This window comes from Sinohyriopsis cumingii, chromosome 3, assembly GCF_028554795.1.
Source record: "Sinohyriopsis cumingii isolate HCF-2022 chromosome 3, ASM2855479v2, whole genome shotgun sequence".
Lineage (NCBI taxonomy): Eukaryota > Metazoa > Mollusca > Bivalvia > Unionida > Unionidae > Sinohyriopsis > Sinohyriopsis cumingii.
The window spans coordinates 94,773,095-94,795,318 of NC_142963.1; the positions used below are offsets into that span (position 1 = coordinate 94,773,095).

At 35.0% G+C, this 22,224-nt stretch overlaps 2 protein-coding genes across 3 annotated transcripts in view; one reads left to right on the forward strand and one right to left on the reverse strand.

Moving 5' to 3' along the window:
- Positions 1 to 18,076, reverse strand: part of LOC149803320 (palmitoyltransferase ZDHHC13-like) — a 57,143-nt gene extending 39,067 nt beyond the window's left edge. Inside the window, exons 1-4 of one of the 2 annotated variants that reach the window (XM_089953026.1) lie at positions 17,826 to 18,076; positions 16,946 to 17,101; positions 9,673 to 9,919; positions 6,179 to 6,308 (exon numbers count right to left, since the gene is read on the reverse strand). In XM_089953026.1, the coding sequence (XP_089809152.1) occupies positions 6,179 to 6,308; positions 9,673 to 9,919; positions 16,946 to 17,084 (516 nt within the window). In that variant the 5' untranslated portion in view covers positions 17,085 to 17,101; positions 17,826 to 18,076. Of the gene's footprint in view, positions 1 to 6,178; positions 6,309 to 9,672; positions 9,920 to 16,945; positions 17,102 to 17,776 lie in introns of both variants that reach the window. The other variant, XM_089953025.1, reaches the window with a different exon arrangement.
- A 1,018-nt stretch (positions 18,077 to 19,094) lies between these two features.
- Positions 19,095 to 22,224, forward strand: part of LOC149803321 (la-related protein 7-like) — a 54,486-nt gene continuing 51,356 nt past the window's right edge. Inside the window, exon 1 of the mRNA XM_089953028.1 lies at positions 19,095 to 19,221. The gene's annotated coding sequence lies outside the window, so the exon portion shown is untranslated. The remainder of the gene's footprint in view (positions 19,222 to 22,224) is intronic.

Here is a 22,224-nt window from a genome sequence, read left to right on the forward strand (position 1 = left end):
AAATCAGTCATCTTAGGAGGTACTCATGGTGGAATGATGGATTACACACAAAATCATCTGTATCTCGCTCAAATGTTAGAGCGTCATTATTCATCAAACTTTTCTAAGCTATAACTGCATGACCTCGATATACCATTGCCTGAAAGATGCAGTAACATTTCTTTTAAACATGTGAAGATTTCTCCTCTAAATTTCACAATTATTTTTACATCTGACAGTGTTTTTCAAGTGCTTTGCAACTTAGATACTAATAAAATTCAGCGCACTGAGAAGAAAAAGTACTCCCTCATTATAATGCTGTTGGAAGAGTTTATCACATAATATGTGACTGCTTTACAATAAAGTACATTATAAGTACCCATTCATAATGCTGCCCAGATTATACCACTTAATAATGTGACTGCCTTATAATGAAGTACATTATACAGCACTCTCTCATAATACTGTCCAGATTATACCACATAAGAATGTGACTATGGTGTAATAGACCTAGGGGCTCTAAAGCTATAATATGATGGATGGGAAGGGTGGTTTTTCTATGTCATAAATTTAACATGTTGTTCATGTCAATGAATATATAAACTGCTAAAAGAATGAATTTAAACACTGTAATGTATCAGAAATGTATAGATCGCGACTTACCTTGATATTTGTATTAAACCGTTCATGTTTATGTCAAGTGTGATTGCCGGTCATGTGGTAACATGCGTCATCAAATTCAACCTCGCACATCGTTAAATACTCACAAAATCTTCTGGAATCTTATTTCATATGAATTTGTCACACCAAGAAACATGTTTATCACCCTTAAATTCCCATGTCAACTCATCATTCGAATAGCACTAAGCTCAATGACTCCAACAGCTGACATCACGAAAATATGCCTGCAGGCAAGATGGCTGACACTAGATCACATGACCGGTTCCACACAGTAAATTTGTCAAGTTCACATTTTTTTAATTAAATTTCACTTGTTGATTGTAAATGCTGGCCTTCTTTTAAACTAGAATAAGTATGTTTTGAATATTTAATGGTGTATTCTTCATTTTTATGCTGGTCAATATATTTTCAATGTTATCAGCATTCATCGGTAGTTGTGTACTCTTCTCCCAAGCTTAACTGTCTTGGTTACGATTTCAAGTATGTTGACGTTTGACAGACACGACAAAATACGCAATGTTTATATATTTGCTAATGACAGAGTGTGAACGGACAAGTGATGATAGTTAAATTGTATATTAACCCTCAGTTTGTGTTGCTGGTTGTAGAGTATCTGTTCGGCACCATCAGACCTGTTCGGCGTCCCGGACAAGCAATGAATGGTTAAATTTACATCACATGACTACTTTCCGAAGAGTATAAATAGGAGTGAAATTTGAAATTCGGCAGATAGCTGTCAACATTAGCGCTTCTATCAACATCTCTCCACATATAAAAGAGCACTGCATTGAGGTAGTTATAATTACAACTTTATTGGATGGCATTAAAAAGCTCATAGATACTTATAAAAATAAGACAAGTCTACAAATTTTAATTTCTTTTTTCTCAAAAATAGACTGGAATTATATATTGTACAACAATAGGAATCAATTCAATTCAAACAAAGTCAATTCACTGCTATTGATTCAAGCTTAATATAAAAGTAATATTGTGTCATATAAATAAGCAGCTATCTCCGCCACACTAAGAATTTAGGGTTAACTTTCAAAATACTTACTCTGTGTGTCGTCCATTTCTCGCTGAATGATTACGTTAAGGTTATGAAGGCCAGCATATTATAGCATTTGTGTATTGCATATGTTACACATAATCAAACACATACATTCATGTTTTAGTCACATTTCTTGTATTAAGCATCTTATCACAATTTCATAGTCAAAATAAATAGGTCCTGACACTGAGCATTCTTGAAATTTATTATTACGTTTACACAAGTTAGCCCATACCCCCCCACAATCTGTTACAATATTATAATGAAGCACATTACATGTACTCCCTTGTTATAATGCTGTCTATAGAGTATACCACTTAATAATGTGACTGACTTATAATGAAGTACATTATAAGTACACCCTCATTATAATGCTATCCATAGTGTTTACCACATAGTAATGTAACTGCCTTATAATGAAGAACATTATACAGTACTCTCTCATAATACTGTCCATAGAGCATACCACTCATTAATGTGACTATTATAATGAAGCAAATTACAACTACTCCCTTGTTATAATGCTGTCCATAGAGTACATTTGTCCAATAAATCAACCCCACCCCCAAGATCTGTGTTGATACTGATGGATGATATGTGCATCTCATGTCACCTGTTCATTAAAATGAAAAATTTTGCTTCAAGCAAATCTTCTGGAACAAACCTGCATATGCTTAAGACACATACAGGTAATTGGTAACAACCATATCCAGCATGAAATTCAAAATGGCCACAGGGCAGATGGTTGTGCTATTCCATGTATATTTACAAGTCACCAAACAGGATTTGCTCCAGAAATATAATGCACATGTCACCAAAAGAACCCTTCAGCCAACAGTAGTTCCACAGCCACAAGATATAATGGAGTGTGTATAAAATGTACACTGATGTGTGCAGCCAAACTTTTCTGCAAATAATAGCAGCTTTTAATGAATAAATGATATCAGCCCCTAAACCAAAAATCAATATCATCACGGGGGAGGGGCTGATTTATCTGCCTAACAGTATATCACCTAATAATATGACTGCCTTATACTGACATACATTATACAGTAATCCCTCTTTATAATGCTGTTGAAACATTATACATATGAACAGTGTGATAATGAAGTACATTATATAATACTTTCATTATTATGCTGTCCACAGAGTATACCAATTACCAGTGTGATAATGAAGTACATTCTATAGTATTCCTTCATTATAATAATGTGCATAGAGTATACAACTTAGTAGTGTGATAATGAAGTATATTATACAGTACTCCATGATAATGTTGTCCATAGAGTATACAACAGTGTGATAATGAAGTACATTCTATAGAACTCCTTCATTATAATACTGTGCATAGAGTATACAAATTAGTAGTGTGATAATGAAGTATATTATACAGTACTCCATGATAATGCTGTCCATAGAGTATACAACAGTGTGATAATGAAGTACATGCTACAGTACTCCTTCATTATAATGCTGTCCATAGAGTATACAACTAACAGTGTGATAATGAAGTACATGCTACAGTACTCCTTCATTATAATGCTGTCCAGAGAGTATACAAATTAGTAGTGTGATAATGAAGTATACCATACAGTACTCCATGATAATGCTGTCCATAGAGTATACAAATTAATGGTGTGATAATGAAGTACATTCTACAGCACTCCTTTATTATAATTCTGTCCATAGAGTATACAAATTAGTAGTGTGATAATGTAGTATATCATACAGTACTCCATGATCAGAGATCTCGGAAATGTTTAATTACGCGTATTTGGATGCCAAGTTTTGATCTGGGACACAGAAAATCACTGAGATGGGAGTCTTCCGTACACATGTAATAGGTGTGTGGCAAAATTCAAAAACTTACCAGTCCTGCTTCAGCCACCTGCTTTTGGGAAAATGTGTTGAACAGTTAGCTGTGCTGATATTTACAATGACAGCATTCAGTGACTGAAAGACCCCGTGATGTACATACATGTTGCCATTATAAGAGTACATCAAAAAGAACATGATGCAATAGCTGGGTGGCAAGTTCAAAGGATCTGACTGGTGGCTGGGTGGGTAAATGTACTTATATTTACAGTGATTGAATTCAGAGTAAAAAAGACCCAGAGATGCAAAAACAACTTTAGCTTTTGTTATTGTGTTCATTTCCAAATGTATTGGAATAAGTAGTGCATGTGACCTCAGATTCAAGACATGATGAGACTTAGACAAAATGTCATTCGTAAATTTGGATAAGTATTTTTGGGTTAAATGGCAAACTGACGAAGATTGTAACGAGATTCAGAAGAGTGCTAAAACTGCTAGAATTGATAGTTCGGATAGGACAGTAGCTAAGTGTAACTGTAAGAAAGTGTGTGATGCCTAGCTTAGTGTCTGGAATAAGTCCTTACTTGGATTGGCAAAATTCAGTATCACTCTGATGGACGAACAAGAGCTATTTAAGAGGTACATTGACTGACCATACTTTTTTTAAAATTCCCCTTGCCATAGCCTGGTTAGTTCTAGTGTTGTAGCGAAATGTATTCATCAAGTCATCAGTAGCTAGGCCTAGTTCTGATATCAATTACATTGACAAACAAACTCTTGCCCATTCACAAGCATGTTTTGATAGCTGACTGACCATTAACCTTTTTCCGAGTAAGGTAGCAACTATCAATTTCCTGCATGATATCCTTTGATGATAAAACATATAAACATGTGTTTTAAGATTAGAATCAGTGATCTGGATATATATTAACTGCCTCTGATACACTATTTCATCATAAAATTAGTTTGAAACGGTAAGTGAACCAGTAGGCCTAACGGGAAATAATGGTGGACTTTGCTAAGTCTGGGATGTACCAGTTTATTAGTCTGTTTTCGTAAATCATTGGACAAATATTTTCAGAAAAATATACAAATCATTGAAAGCAAAGCCAAGGTATTATTTTATTAAAGATTTAACTTAAAAATACAAATTATGTAGGTCAGAAACATATGGGACAATGCTATGTTGTGGAACTTGACACGTATTTGCAACAATACAGGAAAAAACAGCAAATCAGATACTATTTAACCATTGCCTAAAATTACTACAAGGACGTAGACAAATAAACCATAAATTTGTAATCCTGTCAATGGACTGTTGTAATGAAGCTATATTAAAGTGAGTGATTACATTACGAAAACATCTCCATCTAAAACTAGATTCACTCACGTCTGTGTTGATTCTGTAGGAAAGAAGGGACTGCAACTTTTGATGGTGGGACTCCTAATTTTACCAAAATGGGAGTCCTGGACTCCTAGTTTTAAAATCCTAGTGAGACCTCTGATGATAATGCTGTCCATAGAGTATACAAATTAACAGTGTGATAATGAAATACATTCTACAGTACTCCTTCATTATAAGGCTGTCCATTCAGTATACAAATTAGCAGTGTGATAATTAAGTACATCATACAGTACTCCATGATAAAGCTGTCCATAGAGTATACAAATTAACAGTGTGATAATGAAATACATTCTACAGTACTCTTTCATTATAATGCTGTCCATAGAATATACAAAGTAGTAGTGTGATAATGAAGTATATTATTATACAGTACTCCATGATAATGTTGTCCATAGAGTATTCAAATTAACAGTGTGATAATGAAGTACATTCTACAGTACTCCTTCATTATATTGCTGTCCATCGAGTATACCAATTAACAGTGGGATAATGAAATTCAGTACTCCTTCATTATAATGCTCTCCATCAAGTATACCAATTAACATTGGGATAATAAAGTACATTAAAGGGGCCCAGAGTGGTTGAGTGGTCTAAAGCACTCACCATTACGGATCACTGCCATTTCACCTCTGTCTGCGTCTGTTGTTTGAGTCCCAGGCTCGCCTAATGGGGGTATATGAGAAAGCTTGCCAGTAGCTTATTGTGGGTTGGTGGTTCTTGCTGGGATTTTCCAGGGTTCTTTCTCCACCAGTTATACTGGCCACCATGTATAGTCTATCTTGTGCTGAAAAATGGTGTTAAACCCTACAACAACAGCAAGTACATAATACAGCACTCCTTCATTATAATGCTGTCCAGAGTATACCAATTAATAGTGTGATAATGAAGTACACTATAGAGTATTCCATTATAATGATGTCCATAAACTATACTAACAACGTGACTGTCTTATACTGATGAACATTATACAGTACACCCTCATTATAATGATGTTCATTGAGTATATCACTTATTAATGTGACTACCTTATCATGAAGTACATTACACAGTACTCCCTTGTTAAAAGGAAGTCCTTAAAGTATACTACCTAATGTTGTGATTGCCTTCTAATGAAGTACATTATACAGTACTCCCTTGTTATAATAATGTCCTTAAAGTATACTACCTAATGCATAATGATAAACAACGCCCATGTTATAATGATGGGCTTTGTAATAAGTGAGTGCTGTACAACCAAACAATCTTACTCCTTTCCTCATCAGATATTTGAATGCATCAAGATGACCAAATCCACAAACAATGTGAAGTGCATTCTGTTTGTTTACATCTTCATCTGTGAAGCTTAAGTTCTGCATGGCTAGATAGTGTAACATGGACCTGAAAAAAAGAAGTTATGCTTGTTAAAATCTCTACATACATGTATATAATTACAAAGGAAATGTATTTCGCTTACTATTATACATGTATGTGCATCCAAATGACAGGTAAACTCTATAAGATAATAAATTCTTGATGACTAGTCATTGTTCGGTAAATTCAACCGTTAACAAATATATGATAACATTGATAGCACCAGACTGAAATTTTACAAAATTTTCTGCAAGACTTTTTTTGTTGTTGTTTTCTTTATATGCCATACATTTGTACTGATGCAATATCTGAACAAATTGTCCTTTTGGGTTCACTTTTAATAACTTGCTGATTGTGTGATGAACAAAATCCTCAATGAATTAATCTGCATCATACTCCATTCTCCTGTATACTCAAACATGCATCTCAATATGAACCACTTGCAAGATATAGACATCTATAACGGTCCAAAATCTTTTGAGATTTTTCTTCATGTACTAAATATCACAGTAATACTATACTTTTTGATATATAGTCACTTGCCAAGTGCTATGCTGTGAGAGATTACAGCCATGTGGCATGTCTTATACTGAGATATCATAATCATATGCCTTGTGTTATGCTGTAAGAGATTATAGTCATGTGCCATGTCTTATACTGAGATATCAGTCATATGCCTTGTGCTATGCTGTAAGAGATTTGTCATGTGCCATGTCTTATACTGAGATATCATAGTCATATGCCTTGTGCTATGCTGTAAGAGATTTGTCATGTGCCATGTCTTATACTGAGATATCATAGTCATATGCCTTGTGCTATGCTGTAAGAGATTTGTCATGTGCCATGTCTTATACCGAGATATCAGTCATATGCCTTGTGCTATGCTGTAAGAGATTAGTCATGTGCCATGTCTTATACTGAGATATCAGTCATATGCCTTGTGCTATGCTGTAAGAGATTTGTCATGTGCCATGTCTTATACTGAGATATGTCATATGCCTTGTGCTATGCTGTAAGAGATTAGTCATGTGCCATGTCTTATACTGAGATATCATAATCATATGCCTTGTGCTATGCTGTAAGAGATTTGTCATGTGCCATGTCTTATACTGAGATATCATAATCATATGCCTTGTGCTATGCTGTAAGAGATTTGTCATGTGCCATGTCTTATACTGAGATATCATAGTCATATGCCTTGTGCTATGCTGTAAGAGATTAGTCATGTGCCATGTCTTATACTGAGATATCATAATCATATGCCTTGTGCTATGCTGTAAGAGATTTGTCATGTGCCATGTCTTATACTGAGATATCAGTCATATGCCTTGTGCTATGCTGTAAGAGATTAGTCATGTGCCATGTCTTATACTGAGATATCATAATCATATGCCTTGTGCTATGCTGTAAGAGATTAGTCATGTGCCATGTCTTATACTGAGATATCATAATCATATGCATTGTGCTATGATGCAAGAGATTATAGTCATGTGCCATGTCTTATACTGAGATATCAGTCATATGCCTTGTGCTATGCTGTAAGAGATTTGTCATGTGCCATGTCTTATACTGAGATATCAGTCATATGCCTTGTGCTATGCTGTAAGAGATTAGTCATGTGCCATGTCTTATACTGAGATATCATAATCATATGCCTTGTGCTATGCTGTAAGAGATTTGTCATGTGCCATGTCTTATACTGAGATATCATAATCATATGCCTTGTGCTATGCTGTAAGAGATTTGTCATGTGCCATGTCTTATACTGAGATATCATAGTCATATGCCTTGTGCTATACTGTAAGAGATTTGTCATGTGCCATGTCTTATACTGAGATATCATAATCATATGCCTTGTGCTATGCTGTAAGAGATTTGTCATGTGCCATGTCTTATACTGAGATATCATAGTCATATGCCTTGTGCTATGCTGTAAAAGATTAGTCATGTGCATTGTCTTATACTGAAATATCATAGTCATATGCCTTGTGCTATGCTGTAAGAGAGTACAGTCATGTGCCATGTCTTATACTGAGATATCATAGTCATACGCCTTGTGCTATTCTGTGAGATATCAGTCATGTACCATGTGCTGTGGGTTCAAGTTATGTTATTTGCCCAAGAAAATACTCAACCGTGGGTCGAAGCAGATTACTCAAATATGTTGAATTTACTCCTCAAGAGCAGACACAGATTAATGTCTACATTTGGAAATCTTAAGAATATGTCTTGATTTTTAAATTCAACACACTGACACTTTGTTAGATTACAAGATGTACATGAAAGGGTACCATATAAAAATCTGTCAATCATGTGAGAAGTTTACTTCCTATTTGAATACCAAGGATTTTGCTTAATTGCCTAAGCAGACACTGGAATTTACCATAGAAGCATTGATTTTATTTGAAAATGGTATGGTTGCCAATGAAGTAATAGGTTGTTGCAAAAAGTGCAAAATGTCATCAGATATTTTCAGTTTAATATATGGAACAGCTAAAACAAAGAGACTAAACAAAAATGAGATCTATACCAAGAAATCTGACATCAGAGAAACTAAAATAAACATTGTCAATATATATTTTGCTGCAGTATAAAAATGGAATGGATGGAGGTAGCTATGATACCATAACCTTACCTGGATCAGATGGTTGAGATCTGATTTTATTGACATGGTTATTAAATGGTTTTGCTTCATGATTTGTAGGTAATTCACAAATTATTTGAAAAAACTTTTACATAAGTTTTATAATATTGATTCTGTGACATTCATGTGATTTTGAAATGAAAATATTTAATATTTTACTATCTGTTTGTGTGTATGTGTGTGATTTGGATTTTTATGCAGCTTTAACTATTCTTCACTCATATTGCTACAATGTCTTCAGTGTGGCAGTTTATAGTGATGTCTAGCACTAGGGCATCATGCCGCAGACACGTAACATGATGTCCCACCCAGTCACATTATCCTGACACCAGGCCGACCAGTCCTATCACTAACCTCTTAATGCTGAATGCCTAGAGAGGCAGCTGTTAGAACCATTTTATAAGTCTTTGTTATGACTCGACTGGGGTTCAAACCCGCAACCTCTCACATCCATGGCGGATGCTCTAATCACTAGGCCACTGGTGCAGTCTTTACCATTTGTTAAGCCTTTGTTATTATTATAATACTCATATATGTGAGATCTCCCTCTTGGAAGGAATCCACTTCTATAAGGCACTTTTCTGCAGCAGAAGGGGTGGTCTTGTAAAAATGGGAACAATCTATCAAAGTCTTATTGTAATTACAAAACCATGAATCGTATACTTATTTTACCCTGACAGAAATGCCTCTCTTTCAAATGAACACAGAAATGGTAGTATCTAAAACATTTCTTCACAAGATACCTACACACTTCCAGTCTGTGCTGCATGGTGGACAGGACCTCTGTCATTTCTGTCTTTGAGATTTAAATCCCCTCCATAATTCATCAGAACCTGGACAATGCTAGGCACTCCACGTTTACAAGCATAGTGGAGTGGTGTTTCATCAAAATCATTTTTAGCATTGGGATCAGCTCCAGCCTTCAGAAGGATTTCCACTACTGCTGTATCTCCTCCCAGGCATGCCTTGTGGAGAGCTGTCAATCCATGCCAACCTGTGCCATAAGAAAAGATACTGAATAATTTATGTATTTTATAAAGCAGAATGACTGTTTCTATTCTGAACTTATTGTTAGAATATTTAATTGCAAGACTTTGACACCTAATATTTAATATGTTAATTACCCTCAATGTAATGCCTGAGCAGTACTTACCGTATTCAGTGTAATACCTACACTGTAAACTGTGCTTTCTGTGTGGAGTGTAATATCTATACCATGTTTACTGCATTCAAGGGGCCCCGAGTGGCCGAGTGGTCTAAAGCGCTCTCCATTACGGATCACTGCCATCTCACCTCTGTCTGCGTGGGTTCGAGTCCAGGATTCGGCTAACATGGGTATGTGAGAAAGCTTGCCAGTAGCTTCTCGTGGGTCGGTGGTTCTTCCCGGGGTTTTCCAGGGTTCTTCCACCACCATTAATACTGGCCGTCATGCATAGCCTATCGTGTGCTGAAAAATGGCATTAAACCCCACAACAACAACAACTGCATTCAATGGAATACCAACACTGTACACCATACTTTATGGAATTTAATACCTACTTTGTGTTTATTGCATTCAGTATAATAGCTAAGCTGTAATTTAAAACATGCATCATTTGAGTAAATTTCATGAGGTTAAAGTTCAAATGTCATAAATAGTGTACCCAGCACTTCCATGCACATATTAGAAGAGTATGCTCCCTTTATTTGTGCTGAGAAGTCTTTTCTATAATGGTTCATTTTCTCTAAATGTGTGTTGGTTTCAGTGTCACTTTAGTACATTATTGTCTAAACCAGGTATAGGAAATGGGGTTTAAGTGCCTTTCTAAAGGACATACCAAGCCAGATGACCCAGGCTAGTATGGGTAGGTATCAAACCAGAAACCCTTGGATTACAGAGCTGACACTCTACCAATTAAGCTACTGTGGCTTATGTTTAGACTGATTTAACCAACAAAATTAAATGGTAATAACGCACTGGGCATGTTTTGTGGTAGGTTCTGAGAAAATTATAATGTTCTAGTCAACTGTTAACAGCTGCCTTCAAATATGTATGATAGGATCAAGAAACTTGTGCTGAGATGCAACTATTTTTATACAAATTTTGACCAAAAAGAGGGTAGTGGGATTATTAAGGTAAATGTATGTGTATTACATCAAATGTACGTGTATTACATCAAAGGCATTATATTATGCAGAACAGTGGTTCCCAAACCCCAGGTCATGGTTGCAAGGGTTTTCTGGAGGATAGCCAGGATTTTTTTTCTGCAGGGTGGCAAAACTTATCACAATGTGGAAATTGGGTTTTGAGGCTTAGAAAACCTATTTTTTAAGGTAGCGGACACAAATGGTTGGGAATAACAGATGTAAGGATTACTAAAAACTACATGCAATCCTAATGTCAATGATAATTGCAGTTACTAACTGTTCTCTATAGCTCCTTCCTACCTAACATTTTAAATCATATGTCAGCAAAATCCACTGTTCAATTAAGTTGTTGGTGGAAATCACACTTGCTGGCTCATTGATATGTTAACCTCTTGAGCAGTTTAAATTATGAACAGTTTATCCATGATGTTCTCTTACAATCTTTAATTGTGCAGCAAGCTTTAACCCAGAATATGCAGTACCTACTTAAATTTTTAGGCAAAGGATGATTGTTAAACTTTCTCCATGCTTCTCGTTGTTGTCTAACATTGGCTTTGTTACAATCTTCATTGAACCATGTATTTTTGGGTTCTTTAATATTTAGATAAGGATGTAGGAATATTTCTTCCCCAGTCTAAAGTATAATAGATGTAAAACATTGAACAGGATAATTCATGTTTATCAAGGTATCTCTGTTAAATCTAGTTTTGCAAAGTGTTTTAAGGTTGACCCAGTTGGCCTTATTAAATTTCATCTTCCATTGTGAAATTGGCTCATCGATGGCAGAGTTAATGTTCTGTTGGGATATCAGGAAATGATTTCTGGTGTGAAGGTCATCAGTGACCTTCTAATGGTAATCCAAAAGCAGAGAAGAAAAACAAATAAGCATATTATGTACCCATTCCAGGATATGTTGGCAACTTGTTGTTCAATAGTCACAAATCATGACAAGAAATGAATCTTCTACCTTTTGCATGTCATTTAAGTATTTTGATCCCCATATTAAAATGTTTTGGGCATTTAAATCCCACAAGTAAAAGAAATAGGGTAGGCAGCTGTTGAACAAGGCTGTCTAATTAATTGTTTAAGCTATGTTAACAATCCAAAACACACACACACACAAATGCAGATTAATATTACTGCAGTTGGTTTTACATCCTCAACAATTCCACTGTATGATGCTGTTCTTTATTATGAATTTAAATTACAGCTAGTACAGTAGCAATTAGGTTAGACCTTTCACAAGAAAAAACTTCTATATGCTTATTTATCAGAAATATGGGGATTAAATGTTTTGTTCGTAGGCCTGGTTGGTTGATTGGTCGGTTAAAAATCATAGGTTTAATGCCATTTTTCAGTATATGATGCATAGCGGCCAGTGTATTTGGTGGAAGAAGAACAAGGGGAAAACCACCCTGAGGACATTGAGTAGTGTCTTCAGCATCCATGTCCTCAAAGTTACCAAACCTATTATGCAGCATTACTGGGTCATCAGACCCCTTGTGCTGCCTACCAAGGTTCAGTTTGTTTTTGGTTTTTGGTAATTATGGTATTGGGGCATTACTGAATTTTATCTATTGTGGTTTTGAATGGTTTATAATGAGGTTTATTTGTAAGTATTGCTGCATCAGGTATACTTGTTTGAGTTTGTGCATCCTTTGTTATCTTTGGACTAGTAATTACTATAGTTGAGATGGCTGGGCTATGTATATTTGAGGTATACTTCAGTCTTTGAATTTACTTCTCCTGTTTCCAAGGTTTGCAGTTCTCTGAGTTAGCGTGATGCTCTTTTCCACAGTTTACAGAGTGGTGGGAGGCTCTGAAGGCCAGTTGTCGATATGAAGAGTTACCACATCTGCCACATACAGGACTTTTGGAGCATGTCTTTGTCTTGGTGACCATACTTCTGCTGTTAAAAGAACCAAACTTTTACTACCTTGGGTAGTATTGGTGTGTTGAAAGTTAGTATGCTGGTGTTCTGCAAATTTCTGCCATATCTGATACAGGTTCCAACAATGGAAGTCACACCTTAGTTCCTCATGCCTTTGGTGATTTCAGTATCAATGACTCCCACCCAGATGTGACAGTGAATCACACATTTAGATAAATTCAGTGACAAGCGAATAAATGAGGTTACTGGTATATCATGGAAAGTCTGGTTTCTGTTGAAAATTCAGTCTGTCCTCTTCACTTAGACTTCAAAGGCAAGGCACTTGACTTTAATTTTTTTCATGTGCCAACTAGCCCAAGTATAGTTTTTTCAACTAGAAATGGAGACAGGGTAGCAGGCTTTGTTGATGCATTTTCTGGCTAGATGACCATGAAGAATGGAAATGAATCCATGCCACATGGTTCATTATCTGAATCTAACAAGAGCTTTGTCATTTTCAGCTGCTTTTTGATTCTTTTCAACAATAATTTTGTGGTACATGTATATACTTCACCTATACTCTGTTAAAATTCTATGGTCTTAAACCAAGTAACACAAAAGAGCAAAGACCAACAAGTTCTGTACAATTCTACAAATAATGTATTGCCTTAGAATACAAAGTGAAAATTTAAAAGACTCACAGTATTGTGAATTAAATCCCAAATAACCATAAACATTCTATCACAAGTTCAAATGTATGAAGTTCCAAATGAATTCCAATGGTATTCTAATCAATTCCAGTACTGAATGTTTTTAAGTCTCACATGTACTAATGTGCCAGTGGCCTCAATTGTGATGGTGTGCTATAAGTCATTTCAGATATCACAATAATATAATCCAAAAATATTCTTGTACGAATTCACTAAAATTCCAAATTAATGTTGCAGTCCAAGAATATTACTGACGAGCACTTTGTATTCAAGTGAATAATATTTTTGAATAAATAAATTCACCCAAATGAAAAACTGAACACAGCAATAAGACTGATTCGGCTTCAAGATATTAGGGCAAAAACAAGTAATTTTTTAATAAATAATATTATATAAAAAACTAAGACAAAATAACAGAACCAGGATCAGGGTCCAAAGTTCATTTAAAGAACATTCAAAGTTGCCAAGATAAGTTCTATTACTAAAACTTAACAAAGAACACAGCAAACACCAGGTGCACCAGATTTTTCCATGAAGGAATACCAATGTCCAAGCCTCAGCTTCAGATAATCATGTTTACCTCCACTGATAATCATCCTAATATTTAATCAATACTCACAGCGAAATATTAGCTATGTATTATGTTGTTTACAAAATCAATGTCCTGAGTCAGGTACACCATTTAACATGACTTTGGACTACTAGGACAATTATAAAATAGAATTAAACAGGGTTACTCAGCAGATAAAGATACCTCCCAGTTGACCCATTAATCCACTGATGCCATGGAAGTTCTCTGAGAAAAAGGGATTTTAAAAAAATAGGAAACTTCATGGACACAATGGAATCAAGAGATGTACAAGAAAAAAAAGTTGTTGTACTTGTTGTTGTTGTTGTAGGGTTTACACCATTTTTTCTGCACAAGATAGGCTATACATGGAGGCCAGTATAAATGGTAGAGGAAACAATTAAGAAAACCCTGAGAAAAAACATCAATCCATGAGAAATTACTGGCAAGCCTTCTCACGTACCCACATTGACAGAGCCCAAGACTCGAACCCACGCAGACAGAGGTGGGATGGCAGTGATCCATAATGGTGAGCGCTTTAGACCACTCGAGGCCCCAGAAAAAAAGGTGAATAGAAAGTTAGGAAAGCATGTTATGAAGACTTCTCTGGGCTCAGCATGACAAGCAGATTTGTCAGGACTGGACCCATTCTAATCACCCATCTAGTTGGAAGCAGAGGCCAAAATAGAGTGTTGCATCAGGGAGCCACTTGTTGGTCTCTCCTTCACTCAACCATCAGGATCCTTTCTTCCCTTGACATGGGTAACAACCCATGGCCAACAGGTTGCCTCTACTCAGCTGCTTCCTACAACATGCAGTGAGAATGCAACATGCCTTCTCTACAACTCTGACCATGTGCGGGGGAAGGGGACGGATTAAAAATAATTGCAGACATAATCATTCAACCAACACAGATGCTGATCAAAATGCACGTAATACTATGCTTAAACTGTTTTACATTGCTCACTGAAAACAAAACTGACATGAGAGTTGAAATTGAAAAATGAATACAAAACCATTCACAGGCTTGAAAAAGAGGGAGATGTAAACTTGAACTTGAAAAATGGTAAAATCAACTTCTCTTTCTTTGCATATCTGGGCACGCAATGGGGCAAATATTTAACCTGACTTTTCATTCAACTTTTCACCATTCAGCCCAAGCTTTATAAGGTAATGAGCCATCCGGAAAAATTCATCTTAGTCACTGTTATGTTTTGGCTCTTACATAACAAGAAAAGAGTGAAGACAACAAGCTTTGAAAAATTTAACAAATAATTTATTTCCCTTGAAAAAGAAGGTAAAAATAAGAAAAGTACTTATGGTTGTTGAATCACAAAAAATAATATTCCAGTGTTTGAATTCTGTAAATTTTGATAACTGTCCTTCTCCAAGAATTAAATACACAAATATTTCCTGGAAAAAATATACTTTTGGAATCCAAATAATCTGAAGAAAATTAAAAAATTCAACTCAAACTGGTCACAACAAAACACCTTTAAGTGTCAATGGTTTAAAGCCTGACTGCCCAAATTTTCATAGGAAACAGTTATACACTAATTTAAGACGCAAAACAGATCCCCGTATGAAGGTCACATGATCATGTTTCTAGAACAAGATAGAAACTTTTTGCATGCCTAACATCACGTAGTCCCAATCACTAAAATCAATGATTTTAACTCTGGGGAAAGAATATAAAAAATTTTTGTTAAAAGTTGTTTACTTCTACTCTTACTGATTCTGAATCAAGGTCAGGAACTAGGTCAGCATTAGATACAAAGTTTTTATTATTAGGTGTTTTTGAAAAACAGGCAACTTAATTTCTGGAAAATGTCAAATCCAGTAAATAAAATTACATCAAAATAGCATGTAATGGAATAAATAAAATAAAAACTAACAAACAAAAAATTAAATTAAATCAAATATACATAACAGTCAAGCATAATGGTTTCAATGAGTACAACCAACAGATTACATGGAGATACCCTATCCTCCAGCCAATTATTATTGTTATGATGTAACTGTCAAACGATATTGCGTAAACTAGTACTGTATGCTTCCATTGGTTTTAAACAAAAAAGCTATGGCTGGTTTCAATCCTAATCGATAAATTTCAGCATACATTATGTAAACATACAAAACACCCATCAGGTACTCACTGGTAAGAATGAATGGCACTTGTGAAAAAATCGCTAAGACAAAACTGGAACTTTCAAGTTGCAGGCCACAATTTACTTGTCTACAGAGAAGTAACCATCCAAAAAGTTGCTGAATCAGATAATACAGGCAATGGTATGCTCTTGCTGAGTTCTGCCCATGTTCTTAAAAAATGCAAGACAAGACAAAAATACAAAACAAGTTAGTTTGGCGAGCAGCTTTAAGATCGATATCAATTTTTTTTACCTTCAAGACAAAAAAATCTGAATTTTTAACAGTATATTTGGAATGCGGAATTACAGTTCCAAAAATGGAATGATTCTGGTGAAACTGGAATATATTGCAGGTATGCATTAAACAAGTAATTAGAAGTGTCCCATCATATACTTCTACACCATTTGTCTCATTACGCAAGAACTTAAGGGTATCCCATTATACAATTCTGTCCCATTTTTTGTCCCATTACACAAGTAATTATGGATGTTATCTTACACAAGTACTTGGTGGTGTCCCATTATACACCTTTGCCCCATTAGATAAGTACTTAGGGATACAACTTTTGTAAAAGAGATAGTAGAGCAAATCAATCACCTTTTATATGAAGAAGTTTTGGATCCAAAGTGACAAGCTTTTCCACTGCTGGACCAGCACAAGAGCTGATACTGTGAAGCAGAACTTGAAATTCAGCTGGTAGGTCAAGTGCACCAGTTTGCTGAGGAATCATCTTCATGGTTGTTTGTTATTTCACTGAATTAAAATATAGTACAATAACACAAATATCTTTTGGTGTGTTACTGGAGGCAGTATGTAACATTGGGATTGGAAAATCCACAAAACTGCCAGATATCATTCGTTCCTTTCTGATACATAAAATGAGGTTCTCAAGGGTTGAGTAAAATCCTAGATAATACATCAACTCGGTTAGAAACTTAACTATGCTTAACCAGATGACATGTTAAAGCTAACATTAAATTATTGTAATGGTGTTCTGTTCAAATGAAATCTATATATTCTACCTTTCCTATTTTTAAGTAAGACTGAATATTGCAAACATCAGTACCAAAAAAATCTATTCCACTCCAACTTATTTATTAAAATATGACCGAGACAGTGACATATAAATATTAGTAAAAAGATCGTCTGTTAATCTTCATTTTCAATTTTTAAATAACAAAATGGAAAAAATGAAATTTTAGTTTAGATTAGTAACAAAGCATTTTTCACCAGCCCGAAACGATATAAATGTACGTTTTATTCATTTATCTCACATCAAAATGTTGTAATGTGTTTTCAGAAAACAATGGCACACTTTTTCCAAGCAAAGTGAAAATATATATTTTACATCAGTTTCCACTATTTTGTTGAAATTTCCAAATAAATCACAGAAAGGCACTCTTACATCTGTTGCAAATACAACGATACCTTTATATCTGATGTTTTTGGTGACCAGGATGGTATAACAGATGCGTACCATATATTAACTTCTTTAACTATAAACAATTCCACCGTCTTGCACTTAGTTGCAGTGCTCTCAAATCGTTATTTGCATACTAGGGAACGGATTATATATGGTGGAGAAGTAGGACGTTTCCAATACCCATGAGTGTTAGTCTCGTGTTTGTATTGTATTTCAAGTGGGATTTAATTTTATAAAATAGCTTATGATCAATTTGTGTTTTTATTAGGGGTTGTGCTAACAATAGTCGTCTCCATGTTCGATGAAATACCTGACTTCTCTTGTATCCTAAAATTTGATTAGATGACAAAAGAAAATGTTAGACTTGATTAACGAATCAACATAGCCCATGCTCAAGGCTGGTTCCCTGCTTTCGTATGCTCCATGCGTTGCACTCCGTTATAGCTGCGCTATACAGTTTCGTATTTTGTATCGGTTAGAATTTTAAAGAAAAAGAATTTCCCCGAGATTCCTCACTGGTTATACTGGCTATTTAAAATAGACCTTTTATATATTAGGTATTGTTCAAAGAAGTTTTAATTCCCTTTATTTTGGTGTATGATTGATGGGTGTAATATGGGTCATAGACTATACATTTTAGCCTTACTTCAGATGTGCATTATTCAAAAACTGCTAACTCCGCTGGGTCATTTTCACTTCCTGGACTTCAGAGATAAATTGTATTTTAAATAAAGAGCCGATAAGTTTTTTATTATACATTTTATATATGTAGTAATTCATCCATTGCACTTTTAGAAGCTGGTATTTTCTAGTTGGGCAAAATTCATTTTCCCTATTTTAATGGTGCTAATAGTGTACTTTAGACTAATTCAGGCTGGGTATTTATTTATTTTTTAGCATAAGGGAGCAGTCATTTTTAGTTAACAGTGTTCTTAGATCGTGTACAATTTCAGTAAGTACAATATCCAAAGACATATCAGCCACATTACATCAAAGTAGCATAGAGGTATGCCAACATATATTCTCTCCACTGTGCATGTTTCAAATGCAAACAACTTCACATTACATATATCACTCTCTCCGGTTAAGTAGAAATGTAGTCCCGTCTATTTTTAGGGTCTTTTTTTTCTTCCTGTCTCCTTTTAGTGGTGATACAAGAAAATAAAGATTAACATACGATTTGTATTGATTGTCACACAGTGGAAAGTTCAGTACTGAGAAACAAATGTAGAGAATATATTGTACAATTATTTGTGTTCTAGATCCGCATAACGGAGAGCAACGTGGTGAGCATTAAGCAGGGAACCAGACTACCTCTATTCTTGCTTTCTTTCTTTTTTATTCGGAAAGTTCTTGAGTTTTCCGTTAAGAGATGTGCCTGTGAACGCGGTCGACAGTTGACTTGATCTGCAGTTTAATAACTGGTCTCTGACTTAGTACAACTCTAAGGGTAAAATCAAGTTTTACTAACGCATGATTTAGTGAATGCAAATTAGAAAGAGAAGGATTTGGGTTTCGTAAGAGGAGAAATGTGACAGCGAGTTCTATCCACAAGAGAGCCTGCACCAATTGCCGGTCCGATGCATGTACAAGTAGCTAATGTACAAGCAGAATATATACTTTTCCGTTTTTTCAATGAGCATGCTAACCCAACTTTTTTTTTTTTTAACTCTCATCAATAAACTCTCAGATAAAACGTTTTGATTGTTTTGGACTTTTAAAATCGTATCCAGGTACTGCATTTGGTTGAAGAAAAGAACGGTTGGGTCCAGTCATTACAATATAGGGTAGCACGAATCTAATCGTTTGACATCAGAGCGCATGCCATTCAATCCAGTTTGTACTTTATCACACCCTAAGGATGACCATGTCCAAAATATCCAAGTACTTTAATATTTAGTTTTGCCATATGTGTTTGTCGAGGCGTGTAAATAACCAACTTCCAAAGGAATATGGATGCTTGAAGATCCAGATAAAATAAATAATCACTATATTATGGTGTTTGTAATTCAAAAAAGTGACATCCATTATTGAAATACTCAGTACTGAATGCATACATGACCTATGAGACTTTTACTAAAGTCGTATGTCGAGAGGCATCTGTTGTGTCTCTCAGTACTTTTACCGTAAGTAAAGACTTGATCTCCACTCCAGTTCTGCTGAGATTTCTTTTTCACTCTGACTACAAGTTCGACATGATGTGATACAATCAGTTTGGGAGGAAAGTGAGCTAAAGCTAGAATGATTGTATTAAATGAATCTGAGGGAATATCTACCGTGATGTTAAAGGTACAAGTTAAAAAGTTTAAACTTAATGAAGTTCTTTGCTTTAAGGTAAATTAAAAATGCCACATCGAAGAACAAATTTTAATTGAAAATCAAAATAGCAATGAACATGAACTAAAATTGTAGTCTTGAAAGACTGATCTTCTGAATATGTAGGCTGTTGATTTATTTGCAGCAAATCAGTTCAATATGGAAACAATGGACTTGAGCATCTAATGAGTCCTGCTTGAAGACAAATGCCTAGATTGCAGAAGTCAGATTCAGCAAATCTGGCAACATTTTCTTATCAGGTGGAGAAAGTAGCAGCTCTAGTGGAGATCATGGACCAGCTGAGCCATAGGCAGTGACCCTGCAAGCAGAAACCCATCATGAACAAATTTCCATGTCAGAAACTTTATGTACCATGAAAGTAGCTGCTTCTCAAAAAAAAAATTCAGTCATATCACTAATACATTTATGTTACAAGTCACTCTATGTTCATAAAATAAGAAACAAAAATAGACTGAAAAGAACAAACATAAAATTCAACAAATTATTTTCCTAGAATACAAAGTGAAATTTAAAAAGCAGAACTGTATTGTGAATTAAATCCCAGAATAATCCTAGAATTACAGACACGAGTTCTAATAATTCAAGTTCTGAATAAAGTTGACTGGAAATCCAGATTAAATTCAATACTGAAAATGTTGATATGTCTGTGGTGACAGGTTTGAATTCACTGTAATTCTCAGTGAATGTCTGTGTCCATGAACCTTATTTTGTTGTTGATGTTGTAGGGTTTAACGCCATTTTTTTCAGTACAAGAAAAGGTTATACATGGCAACCAGTATAAATGGTGGAGGAAGAACCCAAGAAAACCCAGAAAGAACCACCGACCCACGAGAAACTACTGGCAAGCTTTCTCGCTTGCCCACATTGGCTGAACCTGAGACTCGAACCCATCTTTTTTTTGTAATGAGCACACTCTATTTCAAAAGAAAAATCACTTGAATAATTTGAACAAATAAATTCCAGCCCAAATGAAGTACTGGACACAACAATAATGCTATTGTTTCTGCTAGATCTTAAAGCACAAATTAATAATGTTTCTAGTAACATTATTATATAGTACTCTACTTGACCTTGGGTCACATTTAGCATTTTCTAATAAAAACTATTATCTAATGAAAAATTTAAATCTGTAAGGTTCTAAATGTTTACAAGATAAAAATGTCAGTTATAATTACAAAGTCTGTTGGTAAAATTGTAATATATGACCTGGACTTTGTCGGGTACACCAGGGGAATCCTAGTAACCTAGACCTAAATAAACATGTTTAGTTCTATTAATACTAACCCTAATATCAAACCCATACAGATGGAGAATATTTTAGCAATGTATTAGTTGTTTACCAGATTTAAAAAAATAATTTGGGTCAAGTAAAAATTAAATTTGATTTTGGAAAAGGTTAAGTCCAACATACAATATTACATTACAATAGCATATAATGACAAAATTAAAAAACTAACTAACAAACAATGCCAATTAAATACATATAACAATGTTTCAGTTTGGCAAACAGTGAATCCTCTGAGAAAAAAGTAGTGTGATGTTCTGATTTGATTGTAGTCCATGAAGTTGATAAGTTGTGACAATTTGTTTCAAGCTGAAGCTGTTTTGTTTGGTCATACAGATTTAAATGATGAAGAACATGCACTGGTTTACATGTTGACAGGGTAGTTTGGTCATGCAAATTGAAATGATGAAGGACAGGCACTGGTTGACATGTTGACAGGGGAGTTTGGTCATGTAAATGGAAGTAATGTAGGGCAGGTATTGGTTGACATACTAACAGGAGTTTTGTCATTCAAATTAAAGTGATAAAGGACATGCACTGGTTGACATGCTGATAGAAGAGAGGGATCAATTGCTTACATTTCATTTTATTTTATTAGGAAGTGATAGTCCTAATGTTAATAAGACAATGTGGTCCTTTGTTAATATTCAGTTATTTTCACCTGTGCAAGAGACAGCATCACATCCGGCACCCCAATCTCTGAAAAATAGCATGGATTTTGCATTGCACATGCCATTGACAACATTTTTCCAAATTATGAAAGTTTTAATCAGACGTTGCAAGGTTTGAAATTTGTCAAGTGCAAAGGGATTAAAATTCTCAGCTAGATTG